General features: G+C 51.4%; 1 protein-coding gene across 5 annotated transcripts in view; it reads left to right on the forward strand.

Moving 5' to 3' along the window:
* Nucleotides 1–25,190, forward strand: part of SNX29 (sorting nexin 29) — a 597,448-nt gene that overhangs the window by 79,513 nt on the left and 492,745 nt on the right. For all 5 annotated transcript variants that reach the window (XM_024984883.2, XM_059881310.1, NM_001076862.1 and 2 more), the window contains 3 exon segments: nt 7,702–7,820; nt 11,091–11,166; nt 13,478–13,560. In XM_024984883.2, the coding sequence (XP_024840651.1) occupies nt 7,702–7,820; nt 11,091–11,166; nt 13,478–13,560 (278 nt within the window).

Genomic DNA, 25,190 nt, shown 5'->3' on the forward strand with positions numbered 1-25,190 from the left:
GTTCTAGCTCACCGGGTATGGATGATTTTGTACCCGGATCCAGTCTCGTGAACCATGCTGTTAGAGTTCTCCGGAGAAACAGAACCGATAGTGTGTGTGTGTGTGTTTCTGCATGTGTATGTACGTATGTATTCATCTCCGGAGATTTACCTTAAGAAAATTGGCTCATGTGATGGTGGAACTTGACGTCTAAAATCTGCAAGGTAGGCCTGCAAACTGGAGGCCCAGGGAAGGACTGCAGTTCGAATCTGAAGACAGTCTGCTGACAGAATTTCTTCTTTGGGGGGAGAACGTCTGTGTTTTTCTACTGAGGCCTTTAACTGATGAGCTGAGGCCCCCCTGGCTTATGGAGGGTGATCGGCTTTACTTGCACTCTCCTGACTTACATTTTAATCTCATCTAACCAAATGCCTCCCCAGAGACATCAAGAATAACATTTGGTCAAGTATCCGGGTACCGTGGCCTAGCCAAGATGACACATAAAGTTAACCGTCACACCTGCCTGTGGTTCTTTCCCTGGGCCTTTTAGGAAATGCTGTTTGCATTTTCTGTCACTCTGGGCAAGCGCATCTCCGAGTTGCTTCACTCCATGAGTCAGTTTGTGGCCTCAGACAGTTGTTGCTCTTGCTGCTGGACCAGCGCCAGTGAGGGGAGGCCAGCTTTCGAGCCGGGGCAGCCGGCGGCATTGTGATGTGTGAGCCACAGAACAGTGCAGCCTGACCTTTACAGGCTCGGCCCTCCGAGGCCGCTGGGCCTCCTGTGGACTATGGACAGCTGCTCCCTGGCATAAAGAGGGGATCTCGAGCCAACATCCTGCAGAGCATCTTGGGGAAAGAGCAGTGATGAGATGGCCTACTGAGTAATGCTTTGATTTTGCTTCTAAGCTAGGTTCATGTGAAAGGTTTAGGAACCTGGAGGGGCCGGGACTTTAGAGTTTAATAGCGCAGCCAGGTTTGTGGGAGGGAAGGGGCCAGGTCGGGAGAAGCACGTGCTGGGTGGCAGCGGCCTCTGGCAAAGTCAGATGCTCTGATTGTTTTTCGTTAATAGATGCGCTGTTGGCCAAATACTGGGTTTACACCTACACGTGCTGGCAATTAAACCACTTCTTGGATGACTGAGCAAAGATCTTGTGCCTCCTGCCTCAGTATTTAGAAGTGGTTCAGTTCAGTTCAGTCGCTCAGTCGTGTTCGACTCTTTGCAACTCCATGAATCGCAACACGCCAGGCTTCCTTGTCCATCACCAACTCACGAAGCTTGCACAAACTCATGTCCATCGAGTCAGTGATGCCATCCAACCATCTCATGTTCTCTCGACCTCTTCTCCTCCTGCCTTCAATCTTTCCCAGCATCAGGGTCTTTTCCAAGGAGTCAGTTATTTGCATCAGGTAGCCAAAGTATTGGAGCTTCAGCTTCACATCAGTCTTTCCAGTGAATATTCAGGACTGATTTCCTTTAGGATTGACTGGGTTGATATCTTTGCAGTCCGAGGGACTCTCAAGAGTCTTCTCCAACACCGCAGTTCAAAAGCCTCAATTCTTCGGTGCTCAGCTTTCTTTATAGTCCAACTCTCACATCCATACATGACCACTGGAAAAACCATAGCTTTGATTAGACGGCCTTTGTCTTATTTTGTTAAAAAGTTAAATCTCCTAAAATGGTCTTTGCTTACACACATATACCTTCATGTTGTATACAATGAAAACAGTACAGACAGGAACTTTGCTGGTGGTCCAGTGGGTAAGGCCCCGTGCTCCCAATGCAGTGCTCAGCTTTCTTTATGGTCCAACTCCCACATCCATACATGACTACTGGAAAAACCATAGCTTTGACTAGATGGACCTTTGTTGGCAAAGTAATGTCTCTGCTGTCTAGGTTGGTCATAGCTTTTCTTCCAGGGAGCAAGCGTCTTTTAATTTCATGGCTGCAATCACCATCTGCAGTGATTTTGGAGCCTGAGAAATAAAGTCTGTCACCGTTTCTGTTGTTTCCCCATCTGTTTGCCATAAAGTGATGGGACTGGATGCCATGATCTTCGTTTTTTGAATGTTGAGTTTTAAGCCAACTTTTTCACTCTCCTCTTTCACTTTCATCAAGAGGCTTTTTAGTTCTTCTTCACTTTCTGCCATAAGGGTGGTGTCATCTGCATATCTGAGGTTATTGATATTTCTCCCGGCAATCTTGATTCCAGCTTGTGCTTCATCCAGCCCAGCATTTCTCATGATGTACTCTGCATATAAGTTAAATAAGCAGGGTGACAATATACAGCCTTGACGTACTCCTTTTCTGATTTGGATCCAGTCCATTGTTCCATGTCCAGTTCTAACTGTTGATTCTTGACCTGCATACAGATTTCTCAAGAGGCAGGTCAGGTGGTTTGGTATTCCCATCTCTTGAAGACTTTTCCACAGTTTGTTGTGATCCACACAGTCAAAGGCTTTGGCATAGTCAATAAAGCAGAAAGTAGATGTTTTTCTGGAACTCTCTTGCTTTTTCAATGATCCAACAAATGTTGGTGATTTGATCTCTGGTTCCTCTGCCTTTTCTAAATCCAGCTTGAACATCTGGGAGTTCTTGGTTCATGTACTGTTGGAGCCTGGCTTGAAGACTTTTGAGCATTACTTTGCTAGCGTGTGAGATAAGTGCAGTTGTGTGGTAGTTTGAACATTGTTTGGCACTGCCTTTCTTTGGGATTGGAATGAAAACTGACCTTTTCCAGTCCTGTGGCCACTGCTGAGTTTTCCAAGTTCTCTGGCATGTTGAATGCAGCACTTTAACTGCATCATATTTTAGGATTTGAAGTAGCTCAACTAGAATTCCATCACCTCCACTAGCTTTGTTCGTAGTGATGCTTCCTAAGGCCCACTTGACTTCGCATTCCAGGATGTCTGGCTCTAGGTGAGTGATCACACCATCGTGGTTATCTGGGTCATGAAGATCTTTTTTGTACAGTTCTTCTGTGTATTCTTGCCACCTCTTCTTAATATCTTCTGCTTTTCTTAGGTCCATACCATTTCTGTCCTTTATTGTGCCCGTCTTTGCATGAAATGTCCCCTTGGTGTCTCTAATTTTCTTGAAGAAATCTCTAGTCTTTCCCATTCTATTGTTTTCCTCTATTTCTTTGCATTGATCACTGAGGAATTTCTTATCTCTCCTTGCTATTCTTGGAACTCTCCAGTCAGATGGGTGTATCTTTCCTTTTCTCCTTTACCTTCAGCTTCTCTTCTTTACTCAGCTGTTTGTAAGGCCTCCTCAGACAACCATTTTGCCTTTTTGTATTTCTTTTTCTTGAGGATGGTCTTGATCACCACCTCCTGTACAATGTGACGAACCTCTGTCCTTAGTTCTTAAGGCACTCCATCAGATCTAATCCCTTGAATCTATTTGTCACTTCTACTGTATAATTGTCAGGGATTTGATTTAGGTGGATTTGATTTATAAGTGGTAGCTTTTCTGTTTTTTGACCATGCTGCGTGGCATTTGGGATCCTTGACCAGGGACTGAACCCATACCCTCTGCAGTGGAAGTGCACTCTTAACTACTGGACTGCCAGGGAAACCCCTGATTATTTTTCTTAAAAAAGAATAATACCTTTATTATAAAAAGGGGTTTTCCTGTCACTTTATATGTGCTCCATGAAACCAACAGAGAAGTGGGGTGAAAACATAATTCAAAAAGAACTACAAGCCTGAAAAAAGTTGCATTTAAATAGCAACTGTGTAAACACAGAGTGAAACCAGACCCTGCACTTTGCCATCATCTTCATCACGTTTGAAAAAGAGAACTAGGTGGAGGGCGGCCCGGGGTGAGCACCCTGCCAGGACGGCTGGCTCTTTGTGCCCTCAGTGCTCAGAATCTTCCAGACACACAGTAGCATTAACTCGTACAATGATCAGGCCAACCCTCGCTCACGTCATCCTGACCGAGCGTCGGCCACGTCCACAGCCTCTGCAGAGAACAATGTGACACTTCAGGAGCCTCAGAAATGTTCTGTTGCTGTTGTTCAGTCACTCAGTTGTGTCCGACTCTCTGCGACCCCATGGACCGCAGCACGCCAGGCTTTTCTGTCCTTCACCATCTCCTGGAGTTTGTGCAAACTCATGTCCACTGAGTCACTGATGCCATCCAACCATCTCATCCTCTGTCGTCCCCTTCTCCTCCTGCCCTCAGTGCTTAGTCCCCTCGATTTAGTAATTCTGCTGCCGGGAAGCCGTGCTGAGGACAGGTCTGAGGACAAAGGCTGTTGCCTCCAGATGACAGCGTACTGAGTTAGAGAGACAATGCAGGGGAGCAAAAGGTGCAGGTGTGGAGGAACCACTCACAGTGAACAGCGGAGTGTTTCATAGTTCAGATTAAATCTTAATGTTCAGAATCTTAAACATCTTAAATGACATCTGAGAGTGTCCACATAGTGTGAGGATGAACTTATACATTGAATGAGAAAAGGAAATTATAAAAACCTACATTTAGTTGCGTCACAAACTCTTAAAGAGAAGTATGCAAGTCGAGAAAAAGACAGAGGCGATCGTGTCCAGGTCAGTCATGTTTTGGATAACGTGCGTTTGGGTGTGTTATTCTCCCCCTCTTTGGCTTCCCTGGTGGCTTAGACGGTAAAGAATCTGCCTGCAATGGAGGAGACCTAGGTTCCATCCCTGGGTCAAGAAGATCCTCTGGAGAAGGGAATGGCAGCCCACTCCAGTGTTCTTGCCTGAAGGATCTCTTGGACAGAGGAGCCTAGCGGGCTGTCGTCTCTCGGGTCACAAAGAGTCAGACACGACTAAGCAACTAACACTACCCTCCTCTTTGTGGCATTTTCTAGTTTTTTTTTTTTTTTAACTATCTTCTCTAAAGAAAAGCAACATCCATTCTGGTATTGGCACCGTATTCTGAACTGGTCTGTGCCTCAGGAATAACTTTAGTGTAACCCCTTTTTGAGATGGGGATCCTTTGCCCACTTTTATGTGGGTCCGAACCTCAGCGGGTGGGACCTGACTTCACCTTGTGCTCTGCACGTGTTGTCGGAAAGTGGCAAGATGTATGTCCCCTTAGAAACAGCAGAGTAGCATAGAAACATACATATCGCCATGTATAAGCGAGATAGCCAATGGGAATTTGCTGTATGACACAGGGATCCCAGCCTGGTGCTCGGTGACAACCTAGAGGAAGGAGATGCGGTGGGAGGTGGGAGGGAGGGAACATATATATTACCTGTGGCTGCTTCATGTTGATGCTCGGCAGAAACCAGCACAACATTGTAAAGCAGTTATCCTCCAATTAAAAATAGATAAATTAAAAAAATTACAGAAGTAAAGATTCAACAACAAAAAGAAACAGCAGGAAATCCCACCCACTTGGAGCCGGTACAGCAGCCAGGAAAGGACTGTGGTTTTGCTGCCGTGTCCCGAGGGGCACCCTGGCTGCCTCTGGGCGTCTGTCTGGGAGTCCCCCTGGTTGCCAGCTGCTGGATCGGAGCCCAGGGCAGGCAGGCAGTTCTTTACAGATTGTAGAGGCAGGGCCACGTGCACCCCAGCACCCAGCTCTGCTGCGGGGCACACCGGTGGGGCACTTCCTCTGCCATGCCTCACGGAGTGCGTTACCTGCAGGCCTAAGTCACAGAGCTGGCAAAAGTCTGCAAGGTCACTTCTCCCTGTGTGTCTTGCTGAGTGTCACATGTGTAGCCAAAAGCTCCAGAGGACTCAGAGGAGAATGGCTACAGGACAAGCCTTAAAGGAAGAGTTGGCAGGGACTTCCCTGATGGCAGCATGGTTAAGAATCCGCCTGCCAGTTGGGGGGACACAGGTTCAATCACTGGTCCGGGAAGATCCCACATGCCGTGGGAGCAGCTAAGCCCTAGAGCTCCTTAGAGCCCATGCTCTGCAGCGAGAAGCCACCACGATGAGCAGCCTGGCCCCTCAGCACAGCCCCCACTCACCGCAGCTAGAGAAAGCCCACACATAGCAATGAGACCCAGTGTAGCCATAAATAAAGAAATAACATTTTAAAAAAGTTTAAAAAAAGAGCTGGCAAACTAGCCTGTTGGCCAAATCTACCCCCAGGCCAAGAATGGCTGTTACATGTTTTAAAGCTTTGTAAACCAGTCAAAAAAAAAAAAACAAAACAAACCAAAAACTCAACAAAGAAGTATACTGGATGAGATGATTAGATAGCGTCACTGCCTCAGTGAACATGAATTTGAGCAAACTCCAGGGGATGGTGAAGGACAGGGAAGCCTGGCGTGGTGCAGTCCATGGGGTTGCAAAGAATTGGACATGACTTAGCTACTGAACAGCCACAATGGCCACACAGCCTAAAGTATTGACTGTCTGGTCCTTTTCAAAAAAATTTTGTTAATCCCTGCTCCATATGAAATGTATCGTGTATCATGTATCGTGATGGGCAGTGGCCAGGAGACTCGTAGTAACTGGATCTGGAAGACCTGGGCTGAATTCTACCAGCCTTGGTCCCGGCCAAGTGATGAACTTGGACCAGTCGCCTGATCTCTCTGAGTTGTTTTTGTCCCCTCCTTTCCCCTCCCCTTCCTCTCCTTTTCCTTCCTCCTCCTCCTCCTCCTCCTCCTCTCTGCCTCCCTCCCTCCATTAAGTAGCTGTGACTGTGATCTGCTGTGGACTTCTTTACATCTGATTTACGACTTGAGTTTATAAACCTTCAAGTCCTGCACAGACGCATCTTGGTGTTTATCACTGTTGGCTTCTTGCCCAGAAGTAGATGCTGCAGTGGGCAGATACTGTCTCAAACCCACGTAACCAAACCAGCCTGGCGTTACAAAGGTCGAACAGGCTAGTTTGGCAGTGGTGGGTAAGTTTACACTGTAGCAGATCATATGAGCCTGGTTAATATTCGAGCTGACTCCCTTTCTTGGAAGTGGCCCAGACACGGTCTGGTCTGGTTCTGTCCTTTTACTCCTGAGGGTTTGAGAACCAGTGAGGCAGAGGGACACTGGCCCAGGCTTATTGGAGAAGCCAGAGCCCGTGGGGCCTCCTCTTGCTTCAGCCCTGGCACGTGCGGCCCCCCACTTCCATCCCTGTTCCCCCCTCCACCTTCCCTCGTGGCCCCAGCGCTTCCCTCCCCACTCACTTCAAACCTCCCTTCTTCGTGGAATCCTTCCACCACCTTCCCGACCAGCCCCATGACCCGCGCTGCCGTTTCTCACTTGTTTGTGGGATCATATGTTTCATGTCGGGCTTCCCAGGTGGTGCTAGTGGCAAAGAATTAGCCTGCCAGTGCAGGAGATGTAAGAGACGTGGGTTTGATCCCTGGGTCGGGAAGATCCTCCTGGAGAAGGGTATGGCAACGCACTCCAGTATTCTTGCCTGGAGAATCCCATGGACAGAGGAGTCTGGTGGAACAGTCCATGGCGTCAGAGTCAGACGTGACTGAAGTGACTTAGCACACACACACGTACTTCATGTCTGCACCTCCAGCAGACTGTAAGCTCCATGAGGGCAGGATGGACCTTGTTGGCCGGCTCGTGTGTGTGTGCGTGAGTGTGCATGCACGCATGTGTGTGTTCACTGCTTGGCAGGTAGGAGGGGCTCAGTACACATGGGCTAAAGGAGCGAGCACAGGAGGGCCAGCTCCCGGCTCCCGCCCGGGCCTCCTCATGTTCTCAGCCCCTCCCAGCCTGGGTGGTTCCCTGGGGGGGCCGGGTGGGGCCCTGACCCGCAGCTGTGTTCTCTCCCTCAGGCCGCTGGACGCAGGCACCTGCCTCTCCCAGATGCATGGCTGGGCCCCGCTGCAAGTGCTGCACGGCCACGCCGAGGTGCTCTTCCCCGTCAGCGGCGTGGGCTCCTACGGGCCTGCAGGTGGGTGTCCCTGGTTCCTCCCTGCCTCCCTCACGGGTTGTGGCTGGAGCAGCGGCAGGAGAGGCCGGATCAGTTGTCATGTCTGTGGGCAGGGGTGGGGGGAAGGGAGGCGGGGGCTCAGGGCAGGTAGCCCCTCTCAGCAGGGGAGCCCCAGTGGCTTTGGCTTGTCTCCTCGCTGAACCAGGGTATTTTGCGGTGCTCTCGCCTGAGCAGGAGTTGGCATGTCACCTGGGAGCCCCCAGGCCTGCTTCCTTTCTTGTCAGCGATCTGTCGAACTTGGTGGTGTACAGGCAGATTACAAACGGTGACCATTATTTTGCCTCTCAGGAGTATGGAGGTCAGAACCCATAGTTCTAAAGACCTTCGCACCCTTGGCAGCTGAGGGCGTGGGGGTCAGGGAGTAAGCTTGCCGAAAAGTGGGCAAGCCTTTCTGGCCCGTTCCTTGTGACTGAGGGGACACGCGTGTGGTTTGTTATTATTTTCTTTAGCTAGAGCAGGTCGGGGTGGGAGGTGTCGGGGTGCAGGTGGGAGTCGTGGCTGAGCCCGGCGCTCCCGGCCGGGTGGGTGTGCGTGGTGCCTGGTCGTTCCGGTGCCCCCGCAGCCCCAGTGTGTTGGCGAGGCCTCCCTGCACCTGCAGCGTGGGTGCCCCTCTCACCCTCGTGGGCCCAGGTTTAGGAAGCCGTGGACGGTTGGGAACGGGGGCCCACCGGCTGCTCAGGAAGCTGTCGACATTCTAAGCCGGATGACAAACGGTTGTCATGGCTCCATGTGAGGAACAGAAACCCCCTCAGACTAGCTCGGGGAGGGCAGGCCCATTCCCGGGTGCAGTCGGGGCTGGGGGGCGTGGCGGTCACCTCAAAGGTGCCGGGGGGTTGGGGGCAGGTGGCCGCCCGTGAGGCAGTGTTGCTGGTGTGAGTGACCACCGTCCGCCAGGCTGGTCTCCCCTCCGGGGAAGTGTGGATGGCGGCGATGAACACGTGGTGCTTGTCTGGGTTAGCTCAGTCCCTCCTGGCCGCAGCCTGCGAGGAAGGGGAGTCACTGTTCAGACGTGGGGCGAAACTCCCCCGAGGAAGTCTGAGAGGAGAGGCTGGGCACACAGGAGGGCCTGGGCAGGCTCCCTGCTGGCTTCATACCAGTGGGGTGGCGGGGGGCGTCTTTGGGCCTGGCCTGGCCTGCAGTCCTCCTGGTCCTGTGCCCCACTTCCTGGTGGGGTCTGCCCCCTCTCCTCCCCTCGCTGGTTGGTCTGTGTTCTTTCAGCCTTCTCCCCCTCCCATCTGGTCTGTACCTGGCTGAGGTGCCAACAGAGCACCTTCGGTACCAACCAGAGCTTCTGTCTGGGTCTCGGTGAAGCCCGGGGCGGGTCGGTCTGGGAGCTCCTGCCCTCTTTCCGCTTGGGTGACCAGCCTGGGTCCGAGCCCCCCCAGGCTGGGGATATGGTCACCTCGCCCTTGCCTGCGCAGGGGCAGTGCAGATTGGGGCAGAGTGTCTGAGAAGTGGGGGTGGCTGACAGGAAGTAGGTGGTCCTCACGTGCGTCTAGGACCCCTGGGGGGTTTCCAGGGCTCGTTCATAGCATCTGAGTTAGGGTCCACACCCCTTATTCTACTCCCCACTGATGGGCCTTTTGGCCGGGTCGTGAACTGTCGCTGGGCTGGCATGTCAGGCTGCCCCCAGGGCTTGGCTGTGTGCTGTTCACGTTGGGGTTCAGTCACAGAACCCGGCATTCTGGCCGGCCTCCGGGATCCTCGCTGGGAGGCGTCCCCTGACCTGGCAGGTTTCTCTCGATCCCTCCTCGGGCTGTCAGCCTCCCAGGCCCAGAGGCTCCATCTTGTCCCTGGTGAGTGGACCCTGAGCTCCAGCTGGTCTAGACCGTCCTCACCAGGGATACAGGGTGTGAGCCCGTCTGCCAGCTTTTTGATTTACTACAGTAACGAAGCTGCCAGGAGTCTTGGAAGCTTGTGACAGCCTTAGGGGCACACCCGCTGTTGGTGGGAGCATTGCACGGGAAGGCGTGTTATCCTCAGGCTGCTCACAGATGCTAGAATCAGAGCTGGAGGAGCCGTGGCCTGGCGGGCATGCCATTCAGATCCCGGCTGTGTAGTGCAGGGAACTCAGTGCTCTGTGGTGACCCAGAGGGGAAAGAAATCCAAAAAAGAGGGAATATATATATATATATATCTCAGATTCACTGTGCTGTGTAGTAGAAACCAACACAGCATTGTAAAGCAACTCTAATATAAATTAAGAGAAATAAGAGGCGGGAGTGAGTGCAGTAGCTTCGTGCGGACAGCGGGTGGAAGGGAAAGCGAGAGAATGCTTTTCCTCTTAGGATTCCCTTTTTCAACCCCTTAAGAGCGGGGAATCCTGAGCAGGTGAAAACGGAGGAGGTCACAAGACAGATGGCTTAGGGAGCGAGATGAGCTCCCTTCTGTCCCCGTCCCGACCCAGGCCTGGTTGGGGGCCTGGACATGCCAGGACTTTGTCTAGTGCACAGGTGTTCTCCTGAGCGACATTGGCCTTGATGTCCCCCAGGGGCACGGATTTTGCACTTTTTCCTGGAAAGAGACACGAGCAGCAGCCAGTACATCTATGAAGGCCCGTGCTGCCTCGTGCCTGTTGTTTGTCGAGATGACTTATGGCCTCCCGTCTTCCAAATGCCTTTCCGGCTTGGTGCAGGGCTCTTGACAGAGTGGCAGTCACGCGGCTGTGACAGGTGGACGCTGCTGCCCCCGCGTGGCCTTCTCCAGACATTGCAGGCGGGAGCCCTTTTGTCTAACAGCTGATTTATTATTCTCTGGTTCTGAGGTTGTTCTTGGATATGAACTTCATGCATAATTCCAGGTGGCTCAAGATCAGAAAGGTTAATAAATAAAGTCATAGGGAATGTAGTCAGTACTGTTGTAATAACCGTGGGTGACAGGTAGTTGCTGGATTTATTGCGGTGATCAATATGTAATGTAATCAGTTTCCAATATAAGTACTGAGTCGCCATGCTGTACACCTGCAGCTGATAAGAGTATTGTGTGGGAGCCATGCTTCAGTGAAGGGAAAAAAAAGCCGAAGTGGGAGAACAGGGCCTCCAGCCAGTGACTGATGCCAAGTCCCAGATGACGGCCGAAAAAAATGAAATGGGCGGCAGATGGAAGTCCAGTGTGCAGGTGGGGAAGGCCTTGCATGTCAGCGGAGTTAGCAGGCGAGCCAGTGTCTGTCTCATGGGGCAGCTGAGGGTGAGAGCAGAACCCTGACCGTCTCTGTGGCTGCTGTCTGTGCAGATGCCCCCCTCGGGAGCCTGGAGAACGGGACGGGACCTGAGGACCACATCCTCCCGGAGCCGGGACCCCGGTACAGGTGAGCGCGCAGGCCCCGCCTCCGGCTGGCTCTGGGGCCGGGCTGCCCTCTTCACAGCTCCGCCCTTCCTCTTTTGGAAAGTACCCCTGCTTGACGGGCAGGGCCTCACTTCACAGAGATTCAGTTCAGCTTTGGTCTGACGTCCGAGGGCACCGAGTGGCCAAGGGTCTCAGGCCCGAGACCTGGTGTCGGTCACAGTTCCTTTGCTGCGGCTTTACTTTTCCTTCTTGGGGGGCCACGGCTAGGTGCTCCCACGGTCATAATGTGCTTGATTTAATATTTGGCAATAAACCATTGGACAACTTTAGTATTACACTTCACACTTTTAGTATTATGTAATATTTAAACCTGGGGAAGGAAATGGCACCCCACTGTAGTAGTCTTGCCTGGAAAATCCCATAGAGGAGCCCGGCGGGCTGCAGTCCATGGGATTACAAAGAGTCAGACACAGCTGAGCGCACACACACGTAGTATTGGAACCACCTTGGTATCAGGTATTTGTGAAGTGCCTGGGGCTTCCCAGGTGGCTCAGTGATAGAGAATCTGCCTGCAGTGAAGGGGACGAGGGTTCGATCCCTGGGTCAGGAAGATGCCCTGGAGAAGGAAATGGCAACCCACTCCAGTATCCTTGCCTGGAGAATCGCTTGGACAGAGGAGCCTGCCTGGCAGAGTCAGATATGACTGAAGCACACACGCACCACATCAGGTTGGTTTTTTTTTAATCAAATCTAAGTATGTCAAGGGAAAGCTGAGCTGTTCAGAGTCACTGGACATTAGGTGGCAGAGCTGAGATGGACACTGAGGAGCCCCTGCTGTCGCTGTGATCCTCGCTGCCTTTACAGCCCTCTCCTTCCTCCTTGGCTTTAGTTTGGTGTCCCTGAGATACAGCATCTGCATTTTCAACCTCGGCCCCCGGGTGTGGGCGCTGTTTCCCTCCGCCCGTGCTTGGCGCTCCAGTCTCGCCCTGCTTTTGGAGAGGCGCTGCCTGTAGGAGGCTTGTACACGTTAGTGCGGTGCCAGGAGGGGTTGGTGTCACCCGCAGGAAGCATCGGTCCTCCCAGTGAATATTCACGATTGACTTCCCTTAGGCTTGACTGGTTTCATCCCCTTGCTGTCCAAGGGTCTCCCAAGAGTCTTCTCCAACACTGCAGTTTGAAGGCATCAGTTCTTTGGCGCTCAGCCTTCTTTATGGTCCAACTCTCACATCTATACATGACTACTGGAAAAACCATAGCTTTGACCGTGTGGGCCACTGGGTATTCCCCTAGCTGTTTTCATGATGTGAAGGATTATTTTTCCATGTTGCAAATTCTTTGTAACTACACAATCAGCGCTCATTTTATCTGGTGCTAGTGTTCTCTCAAGACGGAGTCATTGCTCCTGGGTTCCTAGGAGTGTGTCTGGTCACAACGTTTTGGTCAGTGGATCAGTAAGTACCTTTGTTTTCTGTCTGCTCCTGTTTAAAGACATTTCATCTAACATCTGCTGTTGATTCACTGAAAGGGAACTCATGACCAACAGCAGTGTCATTGTGTATGTGTGTGTGCTGAGTTGCTTCAGTCGTGTCTGACTCTCTTGCGAGCCCATGGACTGTAGCCCACCCGACTCCTCTGTGCATGGGATTCTCCGAGCAAGAATACTGGAGTGGGTTGCCGTGCCTTCCTCCAGGGGATTTTCCCACACCAGGGATCCAGCCCACATCTCTTGCATCTCCCGCATTGGCAGGCAGGTTCTTTAGCACACTGCACCATCAGGCTGAATAGAGGCTGCCTCACACAGGCTTCCTCCAAGAGGCACCACAGCGTCCTGTGTTTAGGAGCAACAGACAGCACTTCGGACTTCCTAGGAGGTGCTAGTGTAAAGAACTTGCCTGCAATGCAGGAGATGTAAGAGACATTTTGGTTCGATCCCTGGGTCGGGAAGATCCCCTGGAGGAGGAAATGGCAACCCACTCCAGTATTCTTGCCTGGAGAATCCTGTGGACAGAGGAGCCTGCCTGGCTATAGTCCGCAAAGAGTCGGATACGACTGAAGTGACTGAGTGCACACGCACGCATGTATGTGTTCACGGATGACCATGTCAGCCCCGAGAGTGTGGAATTTTGGGGTTACGGGTAAACTTCAGGGAGTAGGCGAATTTCCAGATATGGAATACACACATAGAGAGGATGGACTGTGACCGCAAAGGGCGCCTTCCCTTCCTTTGAGTTGGGAAACCTGAATGAGCTCAGGGCCGGCTGCATGTGTTTTGAATGTCGAGATGGCATGTTTTAAGTGGCTGACTCTTAACTTCCCTCTGCTTGCCTTTCCAGTGTGGAAGCCAGTCCTCCAGGCCAGGAGAGTCCTCTGAGCAGCCTGTTACCTTCTGCCTCGGTACCAGAGTCCATGACAGTTAGTAAGTACTTTCTGGGCAGCGTCCGCCATCCCTGGGTGACCCTGGGGCCTGCACATCCTGGAGTCAGTGCCTTCGCGCTGGCTCCTGCATGACCGCGACTTTACAGAGTCTGGGAGGAAGTCAGGTGTGTGGGTGCCTGGTTGTGGACTTGAAGTGTGGTGTGTAAGCTCCCTGAGCTGTGAAACCTGATACCTGGGTTCATGCATCGTTTTGTTAAAGTAGGAGCCCCCAGCCTTTACGCCCCCAGGGACCAGTTTCATGGAAGACAATTTTTCCATTTACCCAGGGGGCAGGGATGGTTTCTGGATGATTCAGGCTCTTTACCTTTATTATGCCTCCCCCGATGTAAGGGGAGGCAGAGCTCAGGCAGTTAGGCGCGTGATGGGGAGCAGCTGTGAATGCAGATGAAGGTTTGCTCGCTCACTGCCTTTCCCTTCTTGCTGTGTGGCCTGGTTCCCAGCAGGTCTTGAACTGTACCAGCTCGGGGGTTGAGGACTCCTGCCCTAAAGGACATGGAGGTGGAGCAGCAGGGAGGCCGAGGGAAACTTCCGTCCTTCGTGGTTTCAGGGTTTGCTTCCTGCAAGGCCGTCAGCTACAGAGGAGGTTTCTAGTTGGGTTTCCTTTGTATCTCTGGAGGAATCACTTTTGTACATAAGGGAGAGTCTGTCTCTCAAAGATGAGTGAAGGTTGCTAATGATCAGGTGCAACCTGTTGACAACCTCACCGCTCAGAAAATGTACAGCAGTTAAGGTTAGGTTTCAGTTCAGTCGCTCAGTCGTGTCTGACTCTTTGCAACCCCAGGGACTGTAGCACGCCAGGCCTCTCTGTCCATCACCAACTCCCGGAGCTTGCTTAAACTCACGTCCATTGAGTCGGTGATACCATCCAACCATCTCATCCTCTGTCGTCCCATTCTCCTCCTGCCTTTAATCTTTCTCAGCATCTTTCTCAGGGTCTTTTCCAATGAGTCAGTTCTTCACATCAGATGGCCAAAGTATTGGAGTTTCAGCTTTAGCATCAGTCCTTCCAATGAATATTCAGGACTATTTCCTTTAGGATGGACTGGTTGGATCCCCTTGCAGTCCAAATGACTCTTAAGAGTCTTCTCCAACACCACAGTTCAGAAGCATCAGTTCTACTGTGCTCAGCTTTCTTTATGGTCCAACCCTCACATCCATACATGACCACTGGAAAAACCATAGCTTTGACTAGAATGCCCTTTGTTGGCAAAGTAATGTCTCTGCTTTTTAATATGCTGCCTAGGTTGGTCGTAGCTTTTCTTCCTGGGGGCAAGCGTCTTTTAATTTTGTGGCTGCAGTCACCATCTGCAGTGATTTTGGAGCCCAAGACAATAAAGTCTGTCACCTTTTCCATTGTTTCCCCATCTATTTGCCATGAAGTGATGGGACTGGATGCCAAGATCTTTGTTTTTTGAATGTTGAGTTTTAAGCCAGCTTTTTCACTCTCCTCTTTTACTTTCATCAAGAGGCTCTTGAGGAAAGGTTAGGTTTGAGTGGCTTTATATAATAAAGAATAAACCAACCAGCTGTGGCTTAATATGATAGAAATCACCTTTCTGCCCAGAGGTAGGCAGGCTGGGCCAGTGTGTGGCTCCATGGTTACTAGAGAGTAGGGCTTCTTCTGTCTTGCCTCGTTGTACAAAATGGCTGTTTCAGGTCCAGCCATCTCATTCTCATCCCAGGTATCAGGAATGAGGAGGGGGCAAAGGAGAAACTTCCGCCATTTCCTTAGGTAGGAATCAGGGATCTGAACTTGGGAAAAAAGTTACGACTTTTTCCTCTAGCCTCTGAAATTTAGTATTCAGTATTGCCTTCACTTTTTATTATTATTTTTTAATTAATTACCTTTGTTTCTGGCTGTGCTGGTCTTCTTGCTGCATGGGGGCTTTCTCTCATTGTGATGCGCAGGCTTCTCATTGCAGTGGCTTCTCTTGTTGCGGGGCACAGGCTCAGTTACCCTGTGGCAGGTGGACTCTTCCTGGACCAGGGATCAAACCCACGCACTCTGCATTGGCAAGTGGATTCTTAACCACTGGACCACCGGGGAAATCCTGCATTTATTTTTTTTAGTTGCAGTATTGTTTACAATGTTATTAGTTCTGGGTGTGCAGCACAGTGACTCAGCGTGTTTGTGGGCTGTGTTGGGTATGAAGTCACTGTGATGCTGGCTGGGTCTCTGTGCACAGTGTTCCCCTGCGGTTTATTTTGCCCATCGTCACATGTACCTCTTACCTTCCCTCCATTTTGCCCCTTCCCATTCTCTCTCCCTACTGGTAACCCCTAGTTGTCCTCTGTATCCGTGAGCCTGTTATTCATTTGCTATGTTCATCTGTTTGTTTTATTTTAAGATTCCACATACAAGTGATATATAGTATTTGTTCTTTTCTGTACTAAGCATGGTACCTTCTGAGTCCGTCTGTGTTGCTTCTAATGGCAAAATTTCATTCTTTTTCATGGCTGAATAATATTCCTCTGTGTGTGTGTGTGTGTGTGTGTGTGTGTGTGTGTGTGTGTGTGTGTGTGTCTGTCTGTCTGTCTTTGTGTCTGTGTGTTTGTGTGTATCTTCTTTGTCCACTCATCTGTTGATGGTTGCTTAGATGGCATTTTCTGTAACGATGAAAGTAGCAGCGAATCATAGAAACCTTAGGCGTCTCAGCCAAGCGAGCAATGGAAGTCACTGGCTCCTGTAACAGTGATATGAAAAAGATCTCATGATGTCATTGCTGCTTGAAAATAGTTTTTTAATGAGAAAATGTAAAATCCTGTGTGCTAGTTTGTCACTTGTCTTTTTTTAACATTTTGTTAATTCTGTTTTAGTGTAATCAGTTTCCTTTGTAATCTTGAGTGTTTTATGTTATGTATTTGAAAACATTTTTCTGAGAAGAGACCCATGGGCTTCATCACCAGACAATGCAATGGATCTCTGGCACAAAGAAGATGAACCTTTCCGCTCCCCCAAGCAGTGAGGACCCTTCCTAGAAAGTGCACACAGGTTCCCACTTGTGTGGCTGACATCCGTCCCAAGGCCTCCTCGGCTACTCAGGAGACAACGTGTCCATCTCGTTTTCTCCCAAAAATAACCTCATGGCTAAGGAAGGAAGAGGGTTTCCCTGGTAGCTTAGCTGGTGAAGAATCCGCCTGCAATGTGGAAGACCCCGGTTTGATCCCCTGGGTTGGAAAGATCCCCTGGAAAAGGGAAAGGCTACCAACTCCAGTGTTTTTGCAATTCCATGGACTGTATAGTCCATGGAGTCGCAAAGAGTCAGACACGACTGAGTGACTTTGACTAAGGAAGGAAGAGTGGAATCTGAGGGGCATCCAATGTTCTTTTATTTATTTAAAAATAATTTTTTTATTTTTGACTGTGCTGGGTCTTAGGTGTGGCATATGGGATCTAGTTCCCTGACCAGGGATTGAGCCCAGGCCCCCCTGCATTCGGAGTGTGGACTCTTAGCCACTGAGCCACCAGGGAAGTCCTAAAAGTGGAGTTTTATGTGATTCCTGTACTGGGGAGAGCCACTCTTAGTTGCCTTGAGTAGCAGGTAACTGTGAAAGTAGAGACAATGAAGAGGAGCCAGCGCCAGTGAGTTGGCCTGGACGTGGTTGCCTGTCTAAGGGTGAGAACGGTGGCAACACTATCTTAGTGCAAAAGGCAGGTATTAACGTGTTTCCAGAAGTCAGCGGGAGGAGCGGAAGCGGGCAGAGGAATTCTCTCTCTGCCCGTTTGATGCCTTGTCTTGGCACTTGCAGTGCTGCTCTGGGTCACACCGTGATGTGGAGAGCTGAGAACTAACTCTGGCCCCCAGGTGCATCTGCTCTGAATCACACCAGTTTTTGCCTCATTTACATTTGTTTTGAGAAGAATGGTGACCCCGAGATTGAGGGCAGGAAGGCCAGACTTCCTTGGCGCCTCGTCCTGGGCACCATTAGCAAGGATACGAACATCTCGATGCTCCGCACCCGCCTGGCCCCGGGGCACCCGGCGCTGTGCTTTCACGTGGGTCTCTGCACCCTGGGATGTGGTCCCGCCATCTCAGACACGATGAGCTTTGTCAGCTACTCTTCAGGGTCAAGAGAGATTGTGGTCTGTGGGTCTGCCTCAGACGTCTTCTGACTTTGAGGAAGATGCTGGCCCGTGTGTTTCAGTAAGGACATGCCTCTGAATGCACTTGGCTTATGCTGATGGCAGGGATCTAGACTGGCTTTTTTATTTTTAGTTGTATGCTTTAAATAAAAAAAGGGCTTTCCTGGTGGCTCAGATGATAAAGAATCTGCCTGCAGTGCAGGAGACCTGAGTTTGATCCCCGGGTCGGGAACATCCCCTGGAGAAGGGAAACGCACCTTCCCTTGGACAGAGGAGCCTGGTGGGCTACAGTCCCTGGGGTCGCAAAGAGTCGAACAGCTGAGCAACTGTCACTTTTTAAAACACAATTTTACTTGTTTTTATTTTTGGCTGTGCTCGGCGGTCGTTGCTTTGCAAGAACTGCGCTCTAGCTGTGGTGCGTGGGCTTCTCGTTGCGGTGGCTTCTCCTGTTGCGGAGCACGGCTCTAGGGCTTCATGGGCTCAGTAGTTGTGGGTCCCGGGCCCGAGAGCACAGGCTCAGTAGTTGTGGCACGTGGGCTTAGTTGCTCCACGGCATATGGGATCTTCCCGGATCAGGGATAGAACCCCTGTCTCTTACCTTGGCAGGTGGATTCTTTCCCACTGAGCCGCCTGGGAAGCCCAGACCTACACTTTTCTAACAGTGTAAATCTGGTTTTCTTATTTGGTATCTTTGGCAAATCCAGAGTTTACAGCCTGCATCTCTGAAGAAAAACTTCACCACATCCACATTTTGACCCTCAACACTCGGTAGCAGTGTGGTTTGTTGGGGATAAGGGTGTGTGTGGTGGGCGGGGGTTCTGTTTTTGCAGTGGTGGCTGTAAATTTCAGGGAACCTTCACTGAAGTTGTTGTCTGTCCGGTGGGTATTCCAGACGAGAGATCAGAACCCTTAGAAGTTTTGTCAGCGTGGGTGCTTTTGACTTGTACCCTCCCCATCTCACCCCTGCCTCCTGTGTTATTGCAAAAAAAAAAAGAATGAGAGCTAGTCTGTCTGGGTATCCAGGGAGTATTATTGTACTTTGCTAGGGTTGTTGTTAATAAAGTACCCCACACCGGCAGCGTAAACAGCAAAAGTGTGTTTCTCATAGTTCTTGAGGTGCCTGCAGTCTGGTTTCTGGTGAGGCCTCTCTCTTGGCTTGATGGCCTTCTCCCTGTGAGTGCGCATCCCTGGTGTCTCTTCTTCTCATAAAGAAGCTTTAATTGCCTCTTTAAAGTTCCTACCTCCAAATGTAATCAAAACACATGAATTTGAGAGAGACGAAATTTCCAGGTGGCGCAGCGGTAAAGAACCCGCCTACCAATGCAGGAGACGTGGGTTCGATCCCGGGGTGGGGAAGATCCCCTGGCGGAGGGCATGGCAACTCGCTCCGGTATTCGTGCCTGGAGAATCCCATGGACAGAGCAGCCTGGTGGACTGCGGTCCATGGAGTCGCAGAGTCGGACACGACTGAAGGGACTGAGCATGCACGCATACACGTACCTATGTGCAGCCTCTTGGATTCCTCTCCAGAGGAGACGCTCAACTCTCTCGAACCCCAGAGGAGCCTGGCGGAGGAACCCCAACTCTGTCCCCTGGACGTCGCCCTGACGTCCCACCAGGTGACCCCCGGCCTGCGTTGTAGCTGCTTCATCCTGTCGGAGGGTCCTCCCCTGCCCACCCTGGCGCCCCCGTCTTAGACTTCCGGCCCCCAGAACGGTGAGCAGTACATTTCTGTTGTTTATCAGCCGCCCAGTCTGCTGTGTCCTGTTACTGCCGCTCAAACGTACTGAGACCCTGAGGGTCAGTGGGGCCGTGACCCTGGCCGCGCTGACCCCACGTCGCTGCCTCTCGGCCTCCCCGGTCCACCCCTTCCTCGAACGCGCCCGCCGTCGCGGCTGACTCCCCCCTGTCCTGGGTTCATGCGCCACCTAGTGGATGGTCCGGGAACTCGCTCTGCAGTTTCTGCCCGCACCTCTCCGCCTCTCCCTGCTCAGAACCCAGGGCCTCTGCCACTCTGCTCACTGTAGATGGTTCTTGAAATTTCACCTGAAAAGTTTAAAATGAAAGTCGCTCAGTCGTGTTCGATTCATTTCTCTGTGACCCCATGGACTGTACAGTCTATGGAATTCTCCAGGCCAGAACACTGGAGTGGGTAGCCTTTCCTTTCTCCAGGGGATCTTCCCAACCCATGAATTGAACCCAGGTCTCCCGCATTGCAGGTGGATTCTTTAGCAGCTGAGCCACCAAGAAAGCCCAAGAATGCTGGAGTAGATAGCCTATCCCTTCTCCAGGGGATCTTCCCAACCCAGGAATTGAACTGGGACCTCTTGCATTGCAGGTGGATTCCTTACCAACTGAGCTACCAGGGAAGCCAGAGGCGATCATTTTCACGTCTTCCTGAAATAACAAATATTTAATTTTTTAAATTATTATTCAAATCCTTTTAACACTCGTTCTCTCTTTTCCATCTTTATCTCAGAAGTCTTTGTCTCTCTTTTATGGGACCAAAGTATGACCTTATTTTGAAGGGGTAAATAGAAAAAGAGTTTGCCTAATATACTGGAATGGACACAAAAGAAAATGGTTTATTTTTGAAGTGAACCTGGACACAAGAAATCCGTGTGGTTCACCTCCAAGGCCTTTAAAAATACCCAGCAGGACTTCTCATTCTACCCTGGAATTGGCACAATATAGCTTTCCACCTGGTCATCATTTGCTGTTGAAGCTGACTTACTCCAGTCACCAAATTTTATGATGAATAAAATTCCATTTTCTATTTTGCAGTTCCGTTTAACTTTTGGCATTCTTTTAAACTGAACTTGTGGCAACAGTGTTTCAACAGAATTTTAGGTTAAATAGTCCTCAGCTCTAGTCTGGGGCCCGTGAGGGTCAGATGGGGGCGGTGGGCAAGAGAGAAGCCGTGCTACAGCACCGTCATGACAGAGGTTGACCCAGACCCCGGGAGTGTTTTTGAAACAGCAGGCATCTCTGCTCTGGCCGGGCGTGCGTTAGTCTGTGTGGTGACGAGCAGGGTTAGCTAATGCTGAGGGCTCGCAGGCAAGCGTGGCTCATGGGGATGGCGGAGGAGGGGCTCTCGGTGGTGGGTAATAATTATGATGCTGCTGCTGCTGCTGCTGCTGCTAAGTCGCTTCAGTCGTGTCCGACCCTGTGCGACCCCATAGACGGCAGCCCACCAGGCTCCCCCTTCCCTGGGATTCTCCAGGCAAGAACACTGGAGTGGGTTGCCATTTCCTTCTCCAATGCATGAAAGTGAAAAGTGAAAGTGAAGTCGCTCAGTCGTGTCCGACTCTTAGCGACCCCATGGACTGCAGCCCACCAGGCTCCTCCGTCCATGGGACTCTCCAGGCAAGAGTACTGGAGTGGGTTGCCATTGCCTTCTCCAATGATGATGATTAATACTCATTAAATGGTATCACCTCAGTCAATGGCGGAAACACAATCCATCACTCACCAGTTTCCTCCCAACCTCCCGACGGGTTGGTTGAATGATGAAGAGCACTTAACATATGATCTGCCCTCTTGGCAAATTTTTGAAGAGTGCTTTTCTGGATGAAGAAAAAAAGCGCTTTCCTTTTGTCCCTTTCTTTCTTCTTCCTTCCCTTCCTCCCATTCTTCTACTGTTTGATAGATTTTTTTTTTTTGTACATTCAGAACCTTTTTATGCCAGTGCTGACCAGTTGACAGACACTGCCATGCTCCCGGCCTGCACTTGGCGGAACAAGTGGCGAGTCTTGCCCTGGGGGCTCAGCAGGCCAGTGGGAGGACAGACACGTGGGGGGTGCTGTTTTCAGTGCGTTACTCCGGAAGGTCTCTCTCTCGGGAGACAGGCTGCAGGACGCGGGGCCGGGGCCGGGCTTGGCGGCACCTGGGCGGAGGTGAGGGGGAGAGCTGAGCTGGAGAACCCGGGCTTTACCCCCAGTGCAGCAGGACGTCAGCGCGGGGTCTCAAGCAGGCGCCACGTGACTCTTGCCACTCGTTCTTGCAGAGCGCAGACTGTTGATCTGCGTGCCTGCCTGTCTCCTTCCTGGCGGCCCTTCCTCTCCCGAGTGGACCCTGAAGGGCCTCCCTTGTGCCTCGAAGTTGACTCTGCCATCCTCACTTTCTCAAGCGCTGACAGTGCCTGGTGGGCACCCTGAGTGTGGGGCGCCAACACCCATAGTTCAGACAGACATGCTAAGGGCGACAGTGGGAGAGGCTTGGGGTAGGAGGCCTGTCTGGAGCCTCCGTCCTGGGGTCAAGCCCCAGCTCCAGGAACTTCCCAGCTACGTTTCTGTTTCATCAGTATTTGTTTGTTTGGCTTCACTGGGTCTTAGTTGTGACATACGAACTCCCAGTTGGCAGCACGCTCCCCGACCAGGGATCAAACCTGGGCCGCCCACCTTGGGAGCACAGAGTCTCAGCCTCTGGACCACCAGGGAAGTCCCTTGGTTTCTTTTCCTTTTACCCCAGACTCTCTGGGCCCTGGTTCCTCATTGGTAAAATGAAGACACTTACACTGGCTTCTCAGGGTCGATTGGAGGGTTAAATGTGCTAACATCCCAAGGCACAAAACCCGAGCCCTGAACCAGGCGTTGTGTGGGGTCAGAGCCTTCTCCTGTGTGGAGAAGCTTCCATAGGTGGTGAGCATTGCTCTTCTGGTTCTTCAGAGTCGGGTCATTGCCTGTGGAGGCCGAGGACCTGGCCAAGGACGGGGGACAGTGAGAGACTCAGTGAGACGTCCAGTGTCATCTTGCCGTGCGCAGGTTTCGGGCGGTGGTGTCACCCAGGCCCCAGGGAGGCCAGCTCTTCCCGAAATCTTTTCTGGGGATCCTCTTCGGGGATTGGCTCTGAGCCCATTCAGTAGCCCCAAGGGTCCACACTCTAATGCTGTTGTTGTGGTTTAGTTCCTAAGTCATGTCCAACTGTTCGCGATCCCCATGGACTGTAGCCTGCCAGGCTCCTCTGTCCATGGGATTTCCCAGGCAAGAACACTTCAGTGGGTTGTCATTTCCTCCTCCAAGGGATCTTCCCCACCCACGGATAGAACTGGCATCTCCTGCACTGGCAGGTTCTTTACCGCTGAGCCACCTGGGAAGCCCACGCTGTCAACCTTCAGTTCAGTTCAGTTCAGTTGCTCAGTCGTGTCCGACTCTTTGTGACCCCATGCATCGCAGCACACCAGGCCTCCCTGTCCATCACAAACTCCCGGAGTTCACTCAGACTCATGTCCATTGATATAGTGATGCCATCCAGCCATCTCATCCTCTGCCGTCCCCTTCTCCTCTTGCCCCCAATCCCTCCCAGCATCAGAGTCTTTTCCAATGAGTCCATTCTTCGCATGAGGTGGCCAAAGTACTGGAGTTTCAGCTTCAGCATCATTCCCTCCAAAGAAATCCCAGGGCTGATCTCCTTCAGAATGGACTGGTTGGATCTCCTTGCAGTCCAAGGGACTCTCAAGAGTCTTCTCCAACACCACACTTCAAAAGCATCAATTCTTCGGTGCTCAGCCTTCTTCACAGTCCAACTCGCACATCCATAAATGACCACAGGAAAAACCATAGCCTTGAATAGACGGACCTTTGTTGGCAAAGTAATGTCTCTGCTTTTGAATATGCTATCTAGGTTGGTCATAACCTTCCTTCCAAGGAGTAAGCGTCTTTTAATTTCAAGGCTGCAGTCACCATCTGCAGTGATTTTGGAGCCCCCCAAAATAAAGTCTGACACTGTTTCCACTGTTTCCCCATCTATTTCCCATGAAATGATGGGACTGGATGCCATGATCTTCGTTTTCTGAATGTTGAGGTTTAAGCCAACTTTTTCACTCTCCACTTTCACTTTCATCGAGAGGCTTTTTAGTTCCTCTTCACTTTCTGCCATGAGGGTAGTGTCATCTGCATATCTGAGGTTATTGATATTTCTCCTGGCAATCTTGATTCCAGCTTGTGTTTCTTCCAGTCCAGCATTTCTCATGATGTACTCTGCATATAAGTTAAATAAGCAGGGTGATAATATACAGCCTTGACGTATTCCTTTTCCTATTTGGAACCAGTCAGAGCTAAACCCGTCGGATTCTTGACTCTGGTCTCATGTTTCCATGCTGGTTGTTTCCAGATGATGCCTGCCTGGCTTCAGATACCAGATCCACCTGTAAGTTCGTACGTACTTCTGGGGGCAACTACATATCTTCCTTCACTGAGGTCCTGGAAAAGATGAATAACGTGGGTATCTCCCTGTGTATTTTCCAGCTGTGAACCAGGCTGTGTCTATGCTATCACTCAATTTTCTCAGCATTCCTGCAAAGTGGGGGTGTTAGCTTCATTTTGCAGTTGGAGAAGTGGAGGCTGTGGTGAAGGTCCCACTGCGAGGACTTGGGGGAGCCTGGGTTCCTCTCCCACTGCTGTTCCTGGATACTTGCAGCCTCTGGAATGCTCTGCCCTCAAGCCAAGCATTCAGGCCTGTGGAAATGACCCCATGGGCTTCCCTTCCCTGGCCGCCCATCTGAGGGCCTGCTACCGTCACCCACCTCTTACCACCCACCTTTTTGTCTGCGGGCTCCTTCAGTGCCCGGTGCTGGAAACCCTGCCGGCCGTGTACTTGCTGCTCAAAGACACTTTAGTTGGGACTTCCCTGGTGGTACAGTGGGTGGGAATCTGCCTGCCAGTGCAGGGGACAGTGGTTCAATCCCTGGTTGGGAAGATCCTACATGCTGTGGAGCAGCTGAGCCCGTGCGCCACGACTACCGAGCCTGCGGCTGCAACCACGGAAGCCTGTACGCCTAGAGCCTGTGCCCTGTGGCCAGAGAGGCCACTGCAACGAGACCCTGTGCACCACAGCTAGAGAGCAGCCCCTGCTCGCCACAAGTAGAGAAAGCCCGCACCGCAGTGAAGACCCAGCACAGCCGAAAGCAAACAAATAATAAAAGACACTTTAGTTGGAGGCATGAAGGAAGGAAAGCACGAGCGGGTATTCTCATTGTAACACATGAAAAATCACAAAGGCTCTGGTAGGAACGAATTGAAAGTGAGTTCCCCAAGTGCAAGCGTACATCTGTTATCATCATCTTTGCGGCCCTTGTCTGGTCCTCGGGAAAAACCCGAAGCCATGCAGCTGCCTGCGGAGTGGAGGAGCGCGTGACTGTTTTCCCCATTCCCTGCTGCATCGGGGAGGAGGCAGCTGGGGCAGGAGGAGCATCAGCCTGGGAGTCGGGAGCACCTGATTCTGATTCCGGCTCTGATAGCAGCAGGCCCTTGTGCCTCTCTGGGCCTCAGTTTCCCCAGCTCTAAAGCGGAGGAGCCCACCCTCAGGGACTCCTTGCATTTCTAGCCATCTGTTCCAGGAAAAGGGCCATGATGTTCACACCCCACCTTTGCAGCCGTTGCAGCGCTGGGTTGTCAAAGTCTGGATGACTCCAGCATCAGGCCTGGTCTCCTGGGCTGTCCCGATGGCAAGGCAGGCGTGTGCATCTCCCCCTTGCTGACTCTTTCCTCTGCAAATGTTGTTGACTGTTGCATTGACTTTGAGTGACC

Source organism: Bos taurus, chromosome 25 (assembly GCF_002263795.3).
Source record: "Bos taurus isolate L1 Dominette 01449 registration number 42190680 breed Hereford chromosome 25, ARS-UCD2.0, whole genome shotgun sequence".
In the NCBI taxonomy this organism is placed as follows: domain Eukaryota; kingdom Metazoa; phylum Chordata; class Mammalia; order Artiodactyla; family Bovidae; genus Bos; species Bos taurus.